This window comes from Camellia sinensis, chromosome 3 (genome assembly GCF_055761805.1).
Source record: "Camellia sinensis isolate YWXY chromosome 3, ASM5576180v1, whole genome shotgun sequence".
NCBI lineage: Eukaryota > Viridiplantae > Streptophyta > Magnoliopsida > Ericales > Theaceae > Camellia > Camellia sinensis.
The window spans coordinates 74,983,259-75,003,363 of record NC_138963.1 but is presented as its reverse complement, the minus strand read 5'-3'; the positions used below and the strand labels follow the sequence as shown (position 1 = coordinate 75,003,363).

General features: G+C 33.4%; 1 protein-coding gene across 7 annotated transcripts; it reads right to left on the bottom strand.

Moving 5' to 3' along the window:
- Positions 1 to 172: 172 nt before the first annotated feature.
- Positions 173 to 18,983, bottom strand: LOC114279384 (putative LRR receptor-like serine/threonine-protein kinase At1g06840). 7 transcript variants are annotated; one of them, XM_082920081.1, is made up of 21 exons: positions 18,779 to 18,983; positions 18,255 to 18,443; positions 14,307 to 14,457; positions 13,332 to 13,403; positions 13,099 to 13,170; positions 12,636 to 12,779; positions 12,402 to 12,473; positions 12,223 to 12,294; positions 11,077 to 11,151; positions 10,291 to 10,359; positions 9,962 to 10,030; positions 9,721 to 9,792; positions 9,432 to 9,518; positions 8,113 to 8,181; positions 7,438 to 7,943; positions 6,453 to 6,611; positions 4,796 to 5,079; positions 4,087 to 4,138; positions 3,416 to 3,666; positions 987 to 1,121; positions 173 to 644 (listed from the first exon to the last, which is right to left on the bottom strand). In XM_082920081.1, the coding sequence occupies exons 2-21, from the start codon at positions 18,370 to 18,372 to the stop codon at positions 300 to 302; spliced, it is 2,874 nt and encodes a 957-aa protein (XP_082776207.1). In that variant the 5' UTR covers positions 18,373 to 18,443; positions 18,779 to 18,983; the 3' UTR covers positions 173 to 299. The 7 variants fall into 7 exon arrangements, with proteins under 7 accessions (XP_082776207.1, XP_082776209.1, XP_082776208.1 ...); XM_082920083.1 differs by lacking the exon at positions 987 to 1,121; XM_082920082.1 differs by lacking the exon at positions 10,291 to 10,359.
- Positions 18,984 to 20,105: the final 1,122 nt, after the last annotated feature.

The window sequence follows — 20,105 nt, the reverse complement described above, 5'->3', positions numbered from 1 at the left end:
GATGTGGGACAGATTTTTACTCCCCACAATATACACTCAAATCCCTACAAAATGAACTATTTGAATCATTGAAAAGGGATTTGTGGTTGGCTTCACAGGGTCCCTCAAGTTTAAATTTGAACTTGACATAAGCCCAACCCATTTCAAATAGCACAGAGGTATCACACAAATATTCAAGAAATACAATGGATTGTAAGCAAAACTATTATTGTATGACAACAACATCAAATGTGAGCTATCAGAATTTTACAAATCAAATTGAACAAATGTGGACTAAAATACAGAAGTTGGGAGAAAAATCATCTAGGTGTAATGGCAGGCATGACTTCACTAACAAGGTCACTGCCAGAGACATCTGCTGATACGTAAGGATGATTCATGTTAGAGGACGAAGATGGAGGGCTCACAACCTTAGCAGGGTCAGTAATAAACGATTCTGTTACTTTGCTGTCTGACTCATGCATCAAAAGTCCTATGCTTTCAAGTTCCCGAACCACCTCTGCCATTGAAGGTCGTGCGCTTGTCTCTTCTCGGGAACACTTGAGGGCCAAGCTTACAAACTTCTCCACGCATTCAGAAGGATAGGATCCCATTCGTTCATCAATGACAGAGAAGATTATTCCAGATCGACATGCAATGTTTACCTGACAAAGTTGGAAGAAAAACATAGAAGATAGATGGTTTAAGTTAATGTGGATGGAGAGATATGAACAGTGTGCAACTTGCTAAAAGCTAATAATTAGAAACAGAAGCTAAAAACACCCATTCCCATACTTTCTAATAATCAATTTTTTCCAACTTATTTAAGTTATTTCTGTCTCGTAAGCTGTAAATAAAAGCTGCAATAAACACTGACATAAATTTTCAAAAACAAAGAAGGTAAAAACACCAGACGGGACCAACATGCCATTAAAAATATGATATAGCTTCATATATACACTGCTTTCTAACTAAACCTTCAATACAAATAAGTGGTGAGGTACTACCTCCCGAACAATGTTTTTGCCATGTGAGATTGGATGCATTCCTGTCAAGAGCTCTAGAAATACAACACCGAGACTATAAACATCACTTTTGTCTGTCAGTTGATGAGTGAGAAAATACTCTGGATCGAGATACCCCTACAAACAAAATGATGTTCAAGTTTCACACTAGATAATGTCTTCACATAACAGATACTACATTTTACCATTAAGTTTCACACATTAACAATTTTAACTAGACGATCGCTTAAGAAGCACCAACACTTCTCAGTTCTAACAAGGTAGCGTGTCGGTGTTAGATACGGACACTCGTTGAATACTTCTTCACATGTATTGGACATATTTTTAGACCAAAACACACTTTGGACGCTTAAGAGACACATGTTCATTGCTCATACATAGATGAAATTAATTACAAGTGTGAATAAAATAACTTATGAAACAATGATAAATGCATATTATATATAAAATTTTATAGGAAATAGTGTTATTTTATATTTTATATTATATTTAAACAACATAGTTATATATGAGATACAATATTTATAAAACAATATATTTTGTGTCTCCTAAACATCATGTCCGACATTTTAAAAATTTATTATGTCAGCGTGTCGGTAATTGTATTTCTTAAGGTTCATTTTAAGATGGGTCATGCTAATAACAACCACTCGGCCGTCAATAAGAGAAAGAAAATGCCAAAGACAGAAAAGAAAGAAAGAATCTCAATACAACTTTTACATGTCTCAAAATATTTTTACCGAAACAGAAAAGAAATAAAGAATCTCAGTACACTTTTTACACTACTACTTTGGGAACTACATATCAGTTTCCTTGAACTCTAAGATTGATCTCAATGAATCAAAGCAACCCAAACAGTTATTTTAACTTTCAGATCCATGAATCAAATTATCAGAATGCATCATGTGAAACGCACCAACCAAATGTTTTTTACAATAGATGATAATGTAGTATTGTACTCAAATTTACCATAAGAATCATTGTAAATTTGACAATGATTATGCACACATACAACCCATTGATAGAGTGGTCATTTATTAATGCATGGATCATGATTTTTTTTTTTTTTTTGACATTTTCTTCTACTGGGTGGATGATTTTTAAGAACTGGTATGACTGCACAGAAGAATCCATCTAGCCACCCATACGTAGCTGGGATTACAAATCTGTATCAACTGGAGATCAACGAAGAGTAAAAATGACACTTGGGAACAGGCTAATTTAGTAACTTTTTGGCTATTTGGCTAAAATATGAGTTAAAAAAAACTAGTATGTTTGGAATGACTTTTTGGCTTTTTACGAAAAGATGTACAAAAAGTAGAGAGAAAAGAGAATCTTTGACTTTTTGGTATGAGTTGTTGGCTTTTTGGATAATTTAGTAACTTTTTGACTTTTTGACTAAAATGGAGGGTTCCCAAACGAGGCCTAAGTCCGAATCTATGTTACCCAGAACACAGATCATTCTGGTATGAGGAATGAGAACGGGAACGTAGTACGCCACGTGCTCTAATATGTGTTACGATAGGAGTAGAATTCTTAGTTTGACATCCACCGTATTATATATATATATTTTTCTTTAAACTAATCATGCAATAACATAATTCTATGAACAATATGACCTATTTGTGTCAATCCAAAACTCCATTCCATCTAGATTATAGTTCATTATATTTGCCTCTTTCCCTATTAAGATGAACTTTAAATGAAAAACATAGACAAAATCATGGGATCCTTTTGGATGGCTAAATTTATCATTTTGGAAAGGAAGTGTATCATGTTTCGGAACGTGTGTTCAAAAACTTAAATCGCTAGGATGTTAGCGCTTCTGGTAACACTGGTCCAATTCTTTTGGATGAGTGGCAGACAACAACTTGGCTCGAAAGAAGCTTAAGTTGTTAAGGAGAGCACAACAATGTACATAAAGCTCTTGTACCCTCCCTTCTGTATAACAGCCACTTACATTTAGAGAAATATTGACCAAACTGGGTGCAAATGCACGCGCACCACACACAAAAAGTCCACATGGGCAACAGAAGGGGGAAACAAATACACATGGGGAAACTTGAAACCAGGACCTCTTAGAACCAAAGCTCTAATACCATGCTAAGTGACCAATACCCCAAAAGCTTAAACTGCTATAAAGAATGGGCCTAACAATGCATATCAAGCTCTCACAAGTACTGTTCAAAAAAAAAAAGAAAAAAAAAAGAGGACTCTCACAAGTACATAATATTTTAATGATCTATAATATATCACCGAGACTTGATCATAAACATTAGTTAGCGATATCTCAATCCCCATATCTGTGGCGTACTACAGATCTATGAATTTGGATAAAAATTTCTTGCTTCAAACTGTCTTTGATTTCAAATGTTCTGTGAAGATGTGTCATAAAAAAGAGTCAAGCTTACCGGAGTCCCCTTAACGACTGTGGATACATGAGCAGGTATAGTTCCTTCAATATCAGGGATGGGGGCAAGCCGTGAAAGTCCAAAATCGGCAACCTTTGCAGTAAATTTAGAATCCAACAATATATTGCTGGCCTTGATATCACGATGGAATATTGGAGGATTGGCTTCCATATGTAGATAGAGAATGCCCTTGGCTGCAGCTAGAGCAATTTTCAATCTCATGGCAAAACTCATAGGCGCTTTAAGCTTACCTGTGGTATCATAAACATCAAAACATATATGCAAGCACCAAGTAATTAACATATTAATAATATAGCCTCAATTTCTTACACATGCACAGAAGGAAAGAGTGAGGGGATTTTCCTAAGGTGATAATATTTTCCTGCTTAATTAAAAAATTATAGACAGTATTTTCCAGATTTTCTGCAATTTTTAATTGAAGACAGTATTTTTCAGCCAATTTTCCTAAGGTAATAGTATTTTCCTGGGTGATTCGAAAATTCGAAAGAGCATTTTCTACTGTTTCTAATTTCTTTAATTGAAATTGTGAGTTCTGAAGCAAGTGCCACCAGTTAACTCATGATTCCAATTAGTATTTCCAGAAGAAAACCCATAAATAATAAAGGACGAATTGCTAAGAAGCAAACTTAAAAGAAGTTTATAGAATATACCAGATAGCTGATCCCTCAGGGTACCGTTGGGCATGAACTCATAAACCAACATCTACATGCCAAGAAGGGAAAGACAAATTAAATTAACCAATTTTCCTGGCACAAAATAAAAGCTTCCATAGATGGTAGAGAAATAAAATATTTGCTCAAAGAAGACCAGAAGAATAGAACACTGTTAATTTCCAGGAGGTTACGCATAAGACCAATCGTTAAGAAATAAATGAAAAGGTTACTGTCACTTTGAAAGAAGAGACAAAGTAATGGAAGTGGCTACTTCCCAATTTCCTACACATGCACTCATCTATTTTGTCAGTAGGTTGACTCTGTTTCTCAATTGTTCAACAATGAACATTAATTACGGGCCAAGCGGCAGATGGAAGGGTGGATATACATATGTAAGTTTTCTGAGAGAATTCATATATTCCATTATCAATAATACAAAGAGTACAACCAAGTTATATAGACCTACTCAAAAAAGGGAAATAAGAATAAATTTATATTCTACAATCAATTTAATATTCACACAATCTAATATATTTATATAATATTCTCACAACATATACACTATTCCTCATTTTTGGAACAAATAGTGGTAGTATCTTTGACAGGGTTGGATTTTTGGTTGATGGGATGGTGTTCAAACTCCCAAAATGCAGTCTAGACAGGTAAGTGTATATGAATTTAAGTTTTCAAGTAAGTAGAAAGGTACCTGTTCACCTTCTTCATCACAGTATCCAATCAAAGAAACCAGGTTCCGATGATGTAACCTTGACAACAGTTTTATTTCAGTGAGAAATTCCTTTTCACCCTGCAATGATCCTTCTTGTGCACGTTTTATGGCCACAACTGTGCCATCAGCTAGAATACCTTTATAGACATTCCCGTACCCTCCTTGTCCTACTTGAGTGGAAGCATGAAAATTGTTAGTTGCAAGTGCCATTTCTCCGTAAGTGAAACCTTTTACACCATCAATGTTGAAAGAGATCTTAGACACTGCAAAAACATATAATGTGAAGTCATTGTTACATATGATGATAACCATTTCTTGGAAGCTAATATATCTTCACTTTTATTTCATGCATTCAGACTTAGTCTTAGGGACTACAATTCCCATATATCACATTAAAAGCATTTCAAATGGAAAGCCGCTGAGTTGTGAGCTGAGTAACACAATACACTTGTCCAGCCTTCAAACACATAACCTTTAGTTTACAATTTACAAATTGCCAATGCTGTAATACAGCAGTTAGTCAATAATTCTATTACAAGAGGATGCATAGCAATCCCAATATTCAGGAAAAAAGGGTCAATATATAGTTTAACAGAGATGTTTATGGCAAAGTGTTATTCCAACACATTTTTTGGGTTGAAATTCATGTACCATTTTATAAGGCATATAGCTAGTTTGGGTTAGAGATTCTGTTTGTTCTCCATCAATTATTTGATCAGAATCATACCCAAGTTGCCTCAGTTCATTGCCAACACATAGCTAATACAGCTAATAAATATAATACAACCAAGTTTTTCTTTCAAGCGTTAAATGCAGATATAACATCATGTAGCTTCCTCAAATTCAATCCATCTCCTTCACAAATGAATTACAATAGAGGATCTTTATCAAGTATGGTTCAGACAACTTCCAGTTAATTTACAACGTAATTCTAACTACAAGCACTTGTTATAAATATATACATATTTGTTTATGTGTATTTATATTTTCACACTGCTAAAAAAAAATTATATACGAAACTACCTTCATGGGATTTGTGCCCCCCACTTGGTGTTTTGGAAGGTGAACTGCATACCACAGGCCCATAAGGCCCATGGTAAATCAAATATTTTATATTGGGTATTTTAAAATCCTAATGGTCAGGGTTGAACATGCAGTATAAGAAATCATAAAACGCAACCAAAATATGGGGAGACACAAGTGCTTACATACAGTTTGCCCATTTATAAAAACCATTCTGTTTAAGTTTTCAAAGTAAAAACAATCAAAGATGGCCATATACAAGGTTATATAATTACAGCTCTGAGTAATTCAGGGAGGATAATATGCATCTCCAACACATTTAATAGTCTGTAGAATAGCTTCTTTTTCATCTGAAAAATCTATAATGATAAATTTAATAATGATCCCAGTTTTCTGAAAAAAATAACAGTCACCCTAGTATAAAGCATATGAGGATATACTTTAATAAATCCCAGTATCATACTATATTTGTTGTCAATAATTAGAATACAAGATCACCATTGCCAACAAATTGAAATTTGTTTTGTCAACTACTAAAATTAGGAACTAAACAATGGAGAATCATGATAAATTTTACTTCCACCACAGATAATGGTAACCGTAAGGTACTCACATAGATGTCTTCTTGAAGATGTATGGCGTTTTCTCGTATTCAATCTCAATATAAGAAGTGATACAATTGCAGATAATGTAACTGCACCTGCAATCGTCCCAAGTGCAATGCCAATCAGTGCTACCTTGCTAATACCAGATTTTGAAGAGGAGAGGTCCGCTGCAACAGAAACTAAAATTATGAGAAAAACCCCCTAAAAGTTATGCAACATCCATCCATTCCTATTTGTATATGAAATGAAAGTAGGCAAACTTGACTGTGTATTTGTTGATTAGAATGGCATTGATGTATTTGTAGCTGCTTTTTAGGTCAATGTTATCCCGCTGATTGATCATCCAATATTGTGATCCAAGCATCATAAACAATAGTTTCAGTGGGGTGCATTGATTATTCCTAACTACTAGTCATTGCAATTGGAGCAGTGAGGAGTGGAGATATAGACAAGAGGAGGCTAACAACAGTGTTAGAGCCACTTGAAAGCAGAATTCGAACCTAGGAGCTTGAAGGTGAAAAAGTAAAGTCTAACACATTCAGGGTTGGGTCGTAAGTCATTTGGAGTCATTTTATTAAACTTTTGATCTCGTGGATTTTGACAAGCAGGGTGGTCTTTACTTTATTAGTACCATATTTGCGTAGATGATTTATGCATGATTGAGATATTGGAATTGGTATATTGAATTAATCTAAATAATAAACTTGGTAATTTTTTATTTGGTAATTAGTTACAACAATTTGGCCCATTCATCTCCTCTTTATGCACAAACATGTCCACTTCTGCAATTTCATAACCTATTCTTACCACGCCAGGGCAAAACAACACTAATATATACATCTAGGTTACCCATATATTCAGATAGAGGCATAAAGCAGAAAAAACAATTAGACAACCTTCTCCCAGAAACAGAAACACAAAGACCATAACTAATTATATCTATATCGAGAAAGTCCAAAGCAATAACTGCCAGATAAGGTTTATGAGACAAACCATCTTTATAAGGGTCCAACAGAATGAAGTTGAGAACCTCATAAGGTCCAAAAATTTTAAGATCAGGAATCTCCCATCTTGTGAACAAGCCCCGAATACGTAGAACCTCACTACTATTGAATAAATGATGGGTGTTGTCAATGTATACAGGAAAAATCTTCAAGTACATTCTCAATCGATGACCTGTTTCCCACATAGGAGTAGTAGCCATGTCAAGTTGATAAGCCTTCAACTCAAGACGGGAGGTTAGGTACTCCTCAAATAGATTAGTGTATGGCCGAAAATCTGAGAATCCAGGACTTTTCAGCCGATAGTCTACGATCAAAGGCACAGCACAGAAGCATGGTACAAGAGATGATGGGGCATATTCATAAGGGGGTGGGCATGATTGCACGAAACAAGCAACATTGGAGTTTGTTGAGCTCTGGATATTACTGTCATTTTCATTCTGAGATCCACAAAACTGGACCAGGTTGGTATTTAAGCATATTGGATTTCCTTGAAGCCTGCAAATTGTAAAACAAATAACAGGCAAGAGGGACATTACTCTATGAACCTGCTATGTCTCTATCAATACTTAACTAGAATCTAAAAAGTAAAAAATCTAAGATTTTTACAGAGGAAACACATCCATATTAAGAAACATTTCAGTGTGGAAGAAGATGGCAAACAAACCTGACGGTAACATTTGGAGGTAGGTTATAACTGCCTGAGATATTTGAAAGCATATTGTTCTGTAAATCCCTGCAGACCAATGAGCATAAAACATTTCAAGCAAAGGCAGTACCAATCAACTAACTTTACACCTAAAACCTATCAGAGTCTAACAAAGAAAGTTATAATATGGATCTCAAAAACAGCAAGCAGAAACTTTGCAATAAATTTTCAAAATCGTTGTTAACAAACAAGTATCAAAGAGCATGAAGCATAAAGCATTTTAGGCAAAAACAATTTCAACCAACTGCACACCTAAAACTTGTCAGAGTCTAATAAAGAAAGTTACAACCTGGGTATCAAAAAGCAGCCTGACATTGCATCAAATCTTACAACTTTGTTATTAGCAAAATAAGTACGAGATGCTTGATAGTGCACATGCACATGTGACCACACACTCACACATTTCTGAAAATCCAGTTGCATCAAAGAGCTACGTTACACGGACTCTTCAAAATAAATCAAATACCAGTGTCGGGCACCCAACACTCAAACAAGGGTATGAGCTATCAGCTACTTTTCAACGGACACTTCTTATATAATTGTATATATTATTATTATTATATGTACATATTGTTATATAATCGCTATAAATGTGTTTTTGACACTGTAAATTACATATAGTACCATTTTATCTCACATACATGATTAAAAATATAAAAATATGATATATTTTTGTTGAGTCCACGGATCCTTAAATTTATGGTTTGATGAGTCTGACTTCTAGATAGATACCCACACCCGACACTCATACTCGAGTCCGTGTAACATAGTCAAAGAGCATAAAGCCTTTCAAGAAATCAACTAACCTCACCTAAAACCCATGAATCAAAATCAAAAGTAAAAAATAAAAAAATGAAAATTTTAGAAAGAAAGTGACAAGTCGGATCACAAAAGAGCATGTTTAAACTCACAACAAATCTTCAACTTTGTTGTTAATAAAACAAGTATGAGATACTTGAGAGTGCACAAGTGAACACACATTCGCATACACATTGTTTTGAAAATCCCTACCGTATCAAAGATCATAGAGCTTTTCAAGAAAAAATTAATGTCAACTAGCCTCGCCAAAAGCCCATCAAAGTCTAAGAGTAAATTTGACAAGTTGGACCACAAAAAGAGAATGTTTAAACTTGCAACAAATCTTCAACTGCGTTGGTAGCAAAACAAGTATGAAAATGCTTGGGAGTACACATGCTCACACACATGCACACACGAGTGGGGTGGGGGTGGGGGTGGGAAATGATTGACTTCTTTATTTCATGTCTTACACAACTTACACGACGAGTCTCTTGGTACCATTAGAAGTTCTATTTTCCCAGATATTGGATGGAATAGAACCACTTAGTGAATTGTTTGCAAGTGCCCTGCAATGGAAATAAAATTAACCCAATCATTCCATTAAATAATTAAAATCATAGGCATCAGTAGCCTTAAATTTTATGGAACAGAAAATAAAGCAAGTAGACACATAATTCAAATGAATAAAAACCATCAGTTTCAAACGTTACGGTTTATGGAACCATGCAATTTATATGGAAAAGGGGGGGAAAGTTGAAGAATGCTCACAATCTCTGAAGTTGAGGCAGGCCCGAAAAGATGCCAGGGAAGGTTCCATTAAGATTGTTGTTTGATAAATCACTGCAAAATTTTTATTAATGATTGATGCATAAGTCCAGAAAACTGGCAGTGTCATAGATGACTAGTATTTCCAATTCTGAAAAGTATAATTTTTCTTATTAATACTCTGCATAGAGTATTGCAATATGATTAGATTAACACTAAAACATCAAAGGTGGAGTATTCTTACATAGTTGTGATACTTTCGGAAAGCTTATTTTGTGGTATGGATCCACTAAGCTGGTTTGAACTGAGGTCACTGAAATGTAAAAGTCATCATTAGTTGACAACATTATACATATAAAGCATATATGCCGAAAAAAATTAATGACTACAGAATTGTCTTCAAATGATAAGGCATTGGACTTTTTTCAGCATGGTTTTTGTAGCTTCTCCAACAGGGAAGCCTATTGTCATATGAGATATGAAATTATTTTGCAAAAAATGATGGTAAAATGTCAAGAGGAGCATTGGCACATAATTAGTTCCATAATGTCTGATAGATATTCATGAACATACATATAAGAAAGGTTCAGCATCCTGCTCATGTCGGGGATTGGTCCTTGCAAGCTGCAGTTCCTAAGACTCCTGATACAGCCAAGAATACCGAGTCACAACCAATCTTTAAAAGTTTCTGAAACATGTGCAAATGCATGTTCCTTGATCTCATAAGAAAAACAAATAAATCCTTCACGGAAATGAAAGGTTGTCAACAACTAGTCAATGTATCATGAAATCTCCTCTCTCTCCCCCTCACTGTACTACAGTTTTTTAATTTAATTCAAACAAAAAGAGAAGGCTTTATGAAGCTATAGCATCGTGCCTCCTCCGTTACATCTCAAGCAAAAACAAAATAGAGATCATGGCACCTTGCCTCGTGCTTTAGACCTTTTTCTATGTACATAGAGCATCTCCAATCCTCATAAATTCTTTCATCAAATTCAAATTTGATGAATAAACAATTAAAAGTGAACTTCAATCATTTCACCAAACTTGTATCAAATGAAGGGAGAGGAAAAAATTTCACCAAACCAAGAATTAACCAAATCCTTCACCAAATTTCCAAAAGTCGTATTTTTATTCAAATTTGATGTAATTTTAAAACCAAGTATTGGATATGGTTTTCTTTCATCAAAAATAGTTCAAACAAATTGTGCTCACCAACTCAATAAAAAATAACAAGGATTTAAGTGTACCATATCATGTCAAGCTTTTAATCAAATTTTCACTCAAATTTGATTGAAAAAGATAGAGCAAGGACTGGAGATGCTCTTACGAGATCAAATATAAACTATATGCACTTACAACTTCATCAAATGAGGCATGTTGCCATATGTAGCTGGTATTGTAGCCCCATCAAAGTGGTTGTTGTCCAATTGACTGTCAAATAACCAAAAAAGATAACTTACGAGATATTAGACACAAGATACTAATGTGCTTTTCAACGGGAAAAATGTTTCCTCAATGATATAATGAAGAGGAAATCAAAAGCAAAAAGCAACATTCCAAAGCTAATCTACACCCATACAAATGCACGTGTATATTCTTCTTTCACTAATGCATTGTGCTCACCAACTCAATAAAAGCCTTTGACCCTATGGTACTTGGCATGTGGATATTTTCAGTACATGGAATGGGAACAGTAAAGTAGTACACCAAATGCTCTAAAATGTAGTATGATAGGGGTTGACTTGTATATATCACACTTAAGAATTTAAGGTATTTCTAGAGTAGTTTTCTTTTAACTATTATACATTCAATCATTTTTGTGTGTGTGTGTGTGTGTGGGGGGGGGGGGGGGGGTCATGCAGCAAAACATTTCTATGAGCAATTTATGATGACCCATTTTTGATGTTTTTGTCTTTTCAAACCTTAACTCACCTTAGATTTTATTTCATTATATTTGATTTTTTTTTCCTCCTAAGGTTATTTAAGAAAATATATTGGAAAAAACTTTTGGGATCGCTAAAAAATTTACTATTTTGGAACGAAAGTGTACCATATTTTGGAACGTGAATACCAATACGTAATTCGCTAAGATATAGCATTTTCTGGTAACATATCTTTGATCCTAGCTACATGGGGTTTACTATATATAACATGTACAACATGTAATGTACTTATTCTTGTATTCACGTTGGCACTATGGCCAGATTACAATACCATACTTCTATTACCCTTGTTGCTAACTAAGATGCACAGGCACGGGCATTGACAAGGGAATTTTTAAAAAGTTAAGATATGAAAATATATATTTATTTGTTAATTCCCACTAAATCTATAATTTAAACATCATTTAAAATAATAAAAAAACACTATTTCATCCATGATTAACTATTACATCACAAATGTAAAAAGCATTTTGAGTTAACTAATTAAGAAAATGCAAAATTTTAAAAGCTAATAAAGTGAAAATTGTATTCTAATAACTACAGAAGCAAGAAAACATACACTATCTGTAGTTTAGGCATATTGGCAAGCTCTGGCGGAAGATACCCTGATAAGTTGTTATTGTCAAGTAGCCTGCAGAATTTTACATCATTAAAGACAGGCAAATGTCCAAATGCATTTGAAGTAAAAGAACACCAAATTACCACATTACAAGTAAAAGCAACAAATTACCAACTTACAAGTGAACAAGTTCTGGGAGACTAGACAGTTCAGGAGGGATTTGCCCACTAATTGAATTGTTATTCATGTGGCTGCTCAAGGGATGAAGTAACAATAATAATATCAATTATAGTAAATACTAATTACAACAAAAACAATAGTAATAATAACAAATAATATATCACGGTGAAGAAGATAAAGAGAAGCAACAACTAGTCAGCCTTATCTAGGCTAGATAGAGTCAAAATCCTTACAAATGCATTGTTTTGTTCAAGTTCGCAAATGATTTAGGTATTGGACCAGATATTTGGTTCTCGTCAATTTGAATTCTGTCTAAATTAGGAAGATAACCAATCTCTTCAGGCAAGGAACCTGTGAGTTGATTTCCACTCAAGAGCCTGCAAAATAGAAGATCACACAGAATGAGGAACATCCAAAAATATGGTGCACTTTCTCACAACTCAATTACCAGCAAGAAATATACTGATGTCTATGTCTATATATATATATATATTATATTTGATCAGATATCTGAGGCTCCAACAATTCAGAAATAAAAATTTATTTCTTTCCTGTTAAGTATAAATGAGAAGCCATTCTATATGTATGAACATATTAGCTTAGGGGATTTCTTAATAATACTAGAATTTGATCAAATGGTAAACAATATGGAATATGAATATCTAGCCAACCCATCAAACAGCCACTTCAACTTACAAGAGTATCAAAGATGTAATATTGCCAATCTCCTTCGGTATATTTCCACTTATCTTATTCCACATAACATTCCTTTAAGAGCAAAAGAAAAGAACATATGTCAGTCAACAAAAGAAAATTAGAATCCACTTGTATAGTCGAAAAAACACAATCCCTAAGGAGGATTGACAGAGAAAAAGCAGCACCAAGTTATAGGATTAAATGGTAAACATTCCACAAATACTCTGACTCACAATCTTTTCATATAAGATAAGCGATGAAGCTCTGGAGATAAACTGCCTGACAGATTCATATTCTGTAGTAGCCTGCAAAAGAAAACATAAAGACCAACTTGCAAATTTAGAAGGCAAAGAAACTATTTTGTATAGGTATATATCGTTACATCAGATTTAAACAAATCATATTGTCTTTACATCTTCTATTATATTACTTAGAACCCTTGGTTCATCCAATAGTAAAAACATAAAGGAAGGAATATAGCTAGCAAACTTAGTAACTTCTTGTTGCAAAACTTATATACATTTATAGTTTTCCATACTTTTAAATTTATTTATCTAACAAGATGATCTTTCAGGAATTCAATTTTGCCATATTTTAGGCAACGTGGTCGTTTTTGAAGGAATTCAATAGTGTGTTTTGGCTAACACACCCCCATAATTTTTTTAAAATATATATTTATGACTCGACATACCCACAAAAGTATCCAAAATGTGCCCATCTTTTATCTGCCCAATATCCGAGCCGTACTCAAAGTATTTCGTGTACCGATACATATTGTGCATACCTAGTACTTGTACGGCAATATTTTTGGAGTAGCCATGCTTCATAGCTTCTAGGCACATAATTTGGGATAAGCTAGTGAGTCTTTCAGCAACATTATCCAGGAACATAACTTCTGGGCACACAGTTTCTGCTAAATATCTAACCATCGTATCTGTTCTCTTCGACCAAGAAGTGATAAATTTACTACAAAAGAATATAATATAATCTGCAAATAGACATCCTTTTTTAACATCTTCCTCCAACATAATCTGGCTTAAGATGGAAGATCCCTAAACATATGCTATATACTTTGATGAATGTACCAGTGGTGTGTAAGCCAGGATATTTTAATGCCAGCTTACTTTCCTATATACTCGATTCAAAAAATCCATGTTCAAAATGCTCCAGGACAGGGACAAATAATTAGGAAAAGACTGAAATCATACAATTCTTCAATGTGTAGATAGCCATCATCCATGATCATATTGAAGCACAAAACCCCTGTCCAATTTGACATACATGGATCTCCACGATTCCAATTACTGAGATTCTGATTTGGATCAATCAAACTTTGCTTGAAGGTGTGCAATGCTGTGACTGAAATTATTAGAAAAGGTCATCATAATTTCATCAACATGATTAACTAAACTTCTACATCTATCGAAAATAAATGATTTGTAAATCATCTACACAGTTAAGTTGTCGTTGCATTTCTAGTTTGCTTGTGGACTTGGATGATCCTATTGAATCAGAGCAAACGTATTTCCCCCTTTTTTTTTAAACATATAATTACCAGTCATATAGGCACTTAAACAGAGAAAATCATATAAACTAAAACTAGCAATCGAAAAATGTTCACCAATCTAGGCCATTAATCTAAATGTATTATTCAGCTCAACATGAAAAAAATCATATCCCAGCATACAGCAAATAGATCCTTTATCCAAGTTGAAGGCCAAAAATCAAGCAAGAAAAACATTGTACTATATAATGTCAAATATATTATAATCAGAACACTAATGATATGATATCCATTTAGTTGCTTGATATGATAGCTAAGAAGGTTCTTAGAGATCTTAGAAGAGAGCTCTAATTCATGAGAATTTTCATAGATATTGTTAGTGTTTGTGTATTTTAATATTAAAATAAATTTACTAAATTATTGTTTCTGTATTTGATATTGTTTTCATATCCACATGCATAAAATAAGTAACAGAAAAAGGAGGTAAATCAAAAGGTAAATAGTGAACCATCATCGCATTGTGGAGTAAAGTCAGAAGGAGAATAGTAAATATTAAATGTTCAATAGTGTTTGAATTAATAAGTGCTGGAAAACATGAAGATGAAAAACGTGTAGGAGAAAATGAATGTTGTGAATTAATGTATGGTGAGAAAGTCATAATGATTTGTGGATCTTGCCTCCATTGTGTAGCTATCATCTTCTATATATATTGTTGAGCTTTTGCAGAGAAGAAGCTAAGGCAGAGTATGTGTGATCACGAAGGAGTCTCTCCTTCATATGGTTTTGTCATTATTTATATTCTCTATTATGCTTTTACAGAAAAATTTCAGGCAATTTGTAAGGGTGTTTCTATGGTGGAGCTTTGGGCTCTTGTGCAGAGATGGCTTAAACCAACACAGCGTATAGTCTGGTTGTTGTATCTTGGGGAAGACAAGCCATTTAAGATGGTCTATTGCACCTAAGGTTTTAAAAAGCGACCACAACCGTTACGTAACGCCATTACGTAACGGTTGTGGTGGTTACCGTCACCCGTTACGGCCGCTTTTGCAGTGTGATTGAGATTCACAGGTGTGTCGGCCGTAGCAGCTGCCGTAGCGGTCATAACAGTGCTGTAACAGCCGTAAAGGCCTGTTACGCATCGTTACGTAAGGGTTCCGAACTACTTCTTTCGAAAAAATACACAAAAAAAAAAAGAGCTGAAAATGAGAGAAGAGGGATAGAGAGAAGAGGGAAGATAAAGAGAGAAGATGGAGCAAGAGATAGAGAGAGAAGACAGAAGATGAAGAACATGTTATTAATTTGCTGAAGCTATAAGACCTATGCTATTCTATTCAGCTGCTATCACTCAACTATTTTGTTTGTGTGTATCTACCTATATATTGTTTAATAATAATAATAATAAGTGCGGTCATTATTTATTTGGTTTGGTTAAAATATGTATATATATATATATATATATATTTAGGCTCTTATTTATTCTTTTACTTTTGTCATTGTTTATCTTATATATAATAATTAGTGATTGCTTTTTTATATAATATAAAGTTATTAATTATTAAAATAAAATATAAAAAACTCAATTTGTAGTGATTTAAAAATATGAAATATATTGGATCATACTTAAAAATTTATAAAAATTGATCAATATTTATTTTAAACCCAATAAATATGATCATGGAAAAAAAATATGCGTATCGGTAAGTTTTTTTCAAATTGTGCGAAAAATAAAAAAATTCACGATTCCGGTTACCACAACCGTTACGCTATGGCCGTTACACTCCGCAACTGCAACCGCAACAGCAACCGCGCTACCGCCACCGTTACGGCGACCGCAACCGCTTTTCAGAACCTTGATTGCACCGGATGGTTTGAAGGATTTACTAGCCGTCGATGGCTTGAATCTCTTCAAAGAAATCGATATTACCATACCTCAGTCCACTTTGTATAAATCCTTTATTTGTGTGACCACTATTATTTTAGTAATAGTGGATGATGTGTAATCACATGATTTAATATAGTGGATAAAGAGGAAAGATTCACTGACATAGGCTGAGTTAGTCAAACCACGTTAAATTTGGTGTCTTCTAATGGTGATGATTTTTCTTACTCAATATTTTTTTTTGCCCTATATTTATTTTTTGGTGGTAATTACACAAACAAATACTAAGAGGGACTCTTATAGAGGTCGTGACCTAGCGTGATGGTTAATGCTATTCACCCCAGAGCTATGGAAAAAGTTTTGAGTCATGAGAATCAGACTCTTGACAAAAAAAAGATGGCAAGGTTGCCTACTTGCTACCTCTCTTAGACCCTACCATAAGTGGGACCCTTGTGCCATGGGTGTCGGGGGTGTGAAAAATACTCGCTGACCTGCCAATCTGCACCACCCTGCCCTGATCTATGCAGGTTGAGATCGTGGCTAAGTGGCTTGAGCAGATGCCATTTGAGAAATCTACGACTGAGCTTGCAAGAAAAAGTGAACAATTGAAGGGAATTGACGACTATTTTTATCTATTTCCTCTATTGGCTCATGCTAGTTGTTTTAGAAATGTTGTTGCTAATGCCACTGTTAATAACTTTTTTCCCAACCTGCCCAACCCGTTTGTTTGAAACGCGGCATATTTTTCAATCAAACTGCTGGTTTTGAAGCAGTCTGATGGCAGGTGAAAACTTACTCAACCCACCTAATTTGTTTGGCTTAAAAAATACCCCCAACCAACCCAAACCAATCTATGCATACCCCCATTGGCTAGTGGGTACAACCTCCTTTAGGAGGGACTGTTGCAGAAGTCCTGAGAAAATATGTGGCAATATTCAAAACCATCAGTTCTCTTTTAACTAGATTGAGCCTCAGATTTTCCAGTTTCAAGGAAAAGCACAACTCTGATTGATCAACCAAATAGATAATAGCTAGCGAGGCACCTATCCATCTCAAGAAATAGGTTCCCCAGCTTGGTTAACCTACTCTCTTCTTTCGTCACCATAGAATGGACCTCCCAATGAAACCTATAAAGATTTAATCAAATTGGAAATTTTAATTCAGGGGACCACAACTTGATTTCCTTAAAGATTTTTCTCACAATTTTTAAGTCTTGTTTGCATTGATGGTGGCATCGACAGAGTAAAGAAACACTTTAATTTGGTCGTCAAACAAGAAAATTTAATAGAAATTTAGCTCAAATAAATTTGCAAGATTCTTTGAAATTTGAATAGTCATACATGAACCATGGTTTAAATAAGGTGAAAGCTGTTCCATTCTTTTACCATGGATTGAATTTTTTTATGATACAAAAATCTTTTGCAGTTCTTGTCAAAATGTAACAAATATGAAGAATCTCTTTGGCATTAATTATGACGAAGCTCTATAATAGTTGTCTCCTTACTTTAGTTGAAACCATGTAGAAAATGCACTTATATATGTAATTCCCAAATTTCTACAAGCCAAATAACATGGAAGTGAACTTTTTCTCATTTTACAGGTTTCACAAAACTTGAGAAGCAAGTTAGATTGTCGTTGCACAAAAGAGCTCAAAAGGGTAAAAAAAACAATGCAAATTATGAGGAATTTAAACAAAAATTCTTGAAATGTTTAATGAACATAGAAATGTTATTCATAACAACAAATAAAAACAAAAGCAAATTAAAGTGTTACCTTCCACTGGGTCAGTAACCTGGCCATCTGCCCCACCAAACAGATGAGAGCAACACAACCACACAACAAAAGCAGTTCCAAACAACATAATCCTCGTCCGGAACATCTCAATACACATAATTGACAAGAATTCTCAAACAACTCTCATAACCAAACACTCTAAATATCTGAATCACCCAAACTCTCCACCTGAAATGAGCCAGAGAAATAAGCAAACACAGATTTACATGCATATATGTATTAAAGAAACCCAGATAAAATAACTGAATTCTCAATCAAAATTAAATAATAAGAAGCTTTTTCAACTTCAAAATATAAATATACATATAGATTCCTTAACAAATAAAGAAAATAATTAAAAACCCTGTTCAAACAGTTTAAGGCGCAATAAGACAAACTGGCAGGTAAGAAAAACGATTAAAAAAAAAAAAATTACGTAAATGAATTCACAAATTCCAACGTGGGTATGTATCTGCATCTATATATATATATATATATTTCCTGGGTATAAAAAATGAAGCAACCTTGAGGAGCGAGAAACTAGGGAGCTGCAGGAAGATGGGTTTGGTTCTGGTGTTTTTTTTTTTTGTGTTTTTTTTCTTTTGGAAGGGTGAGAAGAAGAAAAGAAGAATGAAGGTGTGGAGTTGAAGGAGTCGCCATTACAATTGCTGGGAAGAGATGGAAAAAGACCAAGTTGAGATTACGCATCATTTTCAGGTGATGTTGTGTATGATATTTTGTTGGCGTTATTGACTTTTTTGTGGAGCTTTAACGAGGACTATCAGAGAGAGAGAGAGAGAGAGAGAGAGATTTTTGAATAACCTTAGGGTGGTGGCAGAAAAATAAAATAAATTACTAAAAAATAAAATAAAATAAAAAATTTAAGATCTTATTTGAGAACAAATTATTTTAATAATTTTTTAATTTTTTATAAAAAAAATATGTAGATAAATACTTATGGTGATTTTTTGACTTTTAACTAAAATGTATAATCAAAGAACGAGACCTAAATTACTAATAGGTCCAATTTTTTGGATTTATTACCTATTTATTGATCAGTCTCTTTTACTTTTATAGATAAATTCATATTGATTAATTTATTAGTCAGAACTTGTAAATAAATAAATCTTATTAATAGAAGTGATTGGTAAGTGCCTAACAAAGAAAACTTATAAATGGTAATATTCATATATTTTAATAATTAAAATACTATATTTTTCATGATTTTATAAATTTTTTTACTGTGAGTATTTTCATTTTTTTTTTTTTTTTGGGGAGGAGGGGCGATTTTTTGGTAGTATTTGATAGAGTTTTAAAAATACTATTTGAGAATAAAGTTATATTTTGAGTTTATTTGTTTTGGAATTATGATTTGATTATCGAAAATTTATTTGATTATAAGTTTTGAAAAGAGTTTTGAATTGAGTTTAAAATGTTTGATGTGACATGTAAAATAACAAAAATTGTTTAGTTATGAGTTCTGAAAAGAGTTTTCAAAATTTAATTCAAAAAGTTATAACTCATAATCAAATACATAACTCAAAACTCTATTAAAAATTCTGTTTAAAACTCATAACCAAACTCTTTTTAAAATTTAATTCAAAAAAAAATTATTAAAAAAATAACATAAATTTTTTTAATTGAAAATATTACGAACAAAATATTTTTTTTTTCACAATAAATATTCAATTACTGCTTTAAAATAACTTTTGATTGTATATTTGGTTGGAATTATTATTTTTAAATATTTTTGTTAAAAAAATCAAAAACAAATTCCTTTTTTTTTTTTTTTTCTTCTTCCAAATAACAGGTGTCAATTGCAAAAAAATAAAAAAAATAAAATAAAAACAT

What these genes read in the sequence shown, in the direction of transcription:
- LOC114279384 (XM_082920081.1), bottom strand. Translation starts at nt 18,372, where the DNA reads ATGTGTATTGAGATGTTCCGGACGAGGATTATGTTGTTTGGAACTGCT. An exon ending in TCCGAAAGTATCACAACTAT is followed by an intron (nt 9,793 to 9,961) that starts GTAAGAATACTC and finishes AAAATTTTGCAG; the next exon opens with TGATTTATCAAACAACAATC. An exon ending in CCTGAGGGATCAGCTATCTG is followed by an intron (nt 3,667 to 4,086) that starts GTATATTCTATA and finishes ATGATACCACAG; the next exon opens with GTAAGCTTAAAGCGCCTATG.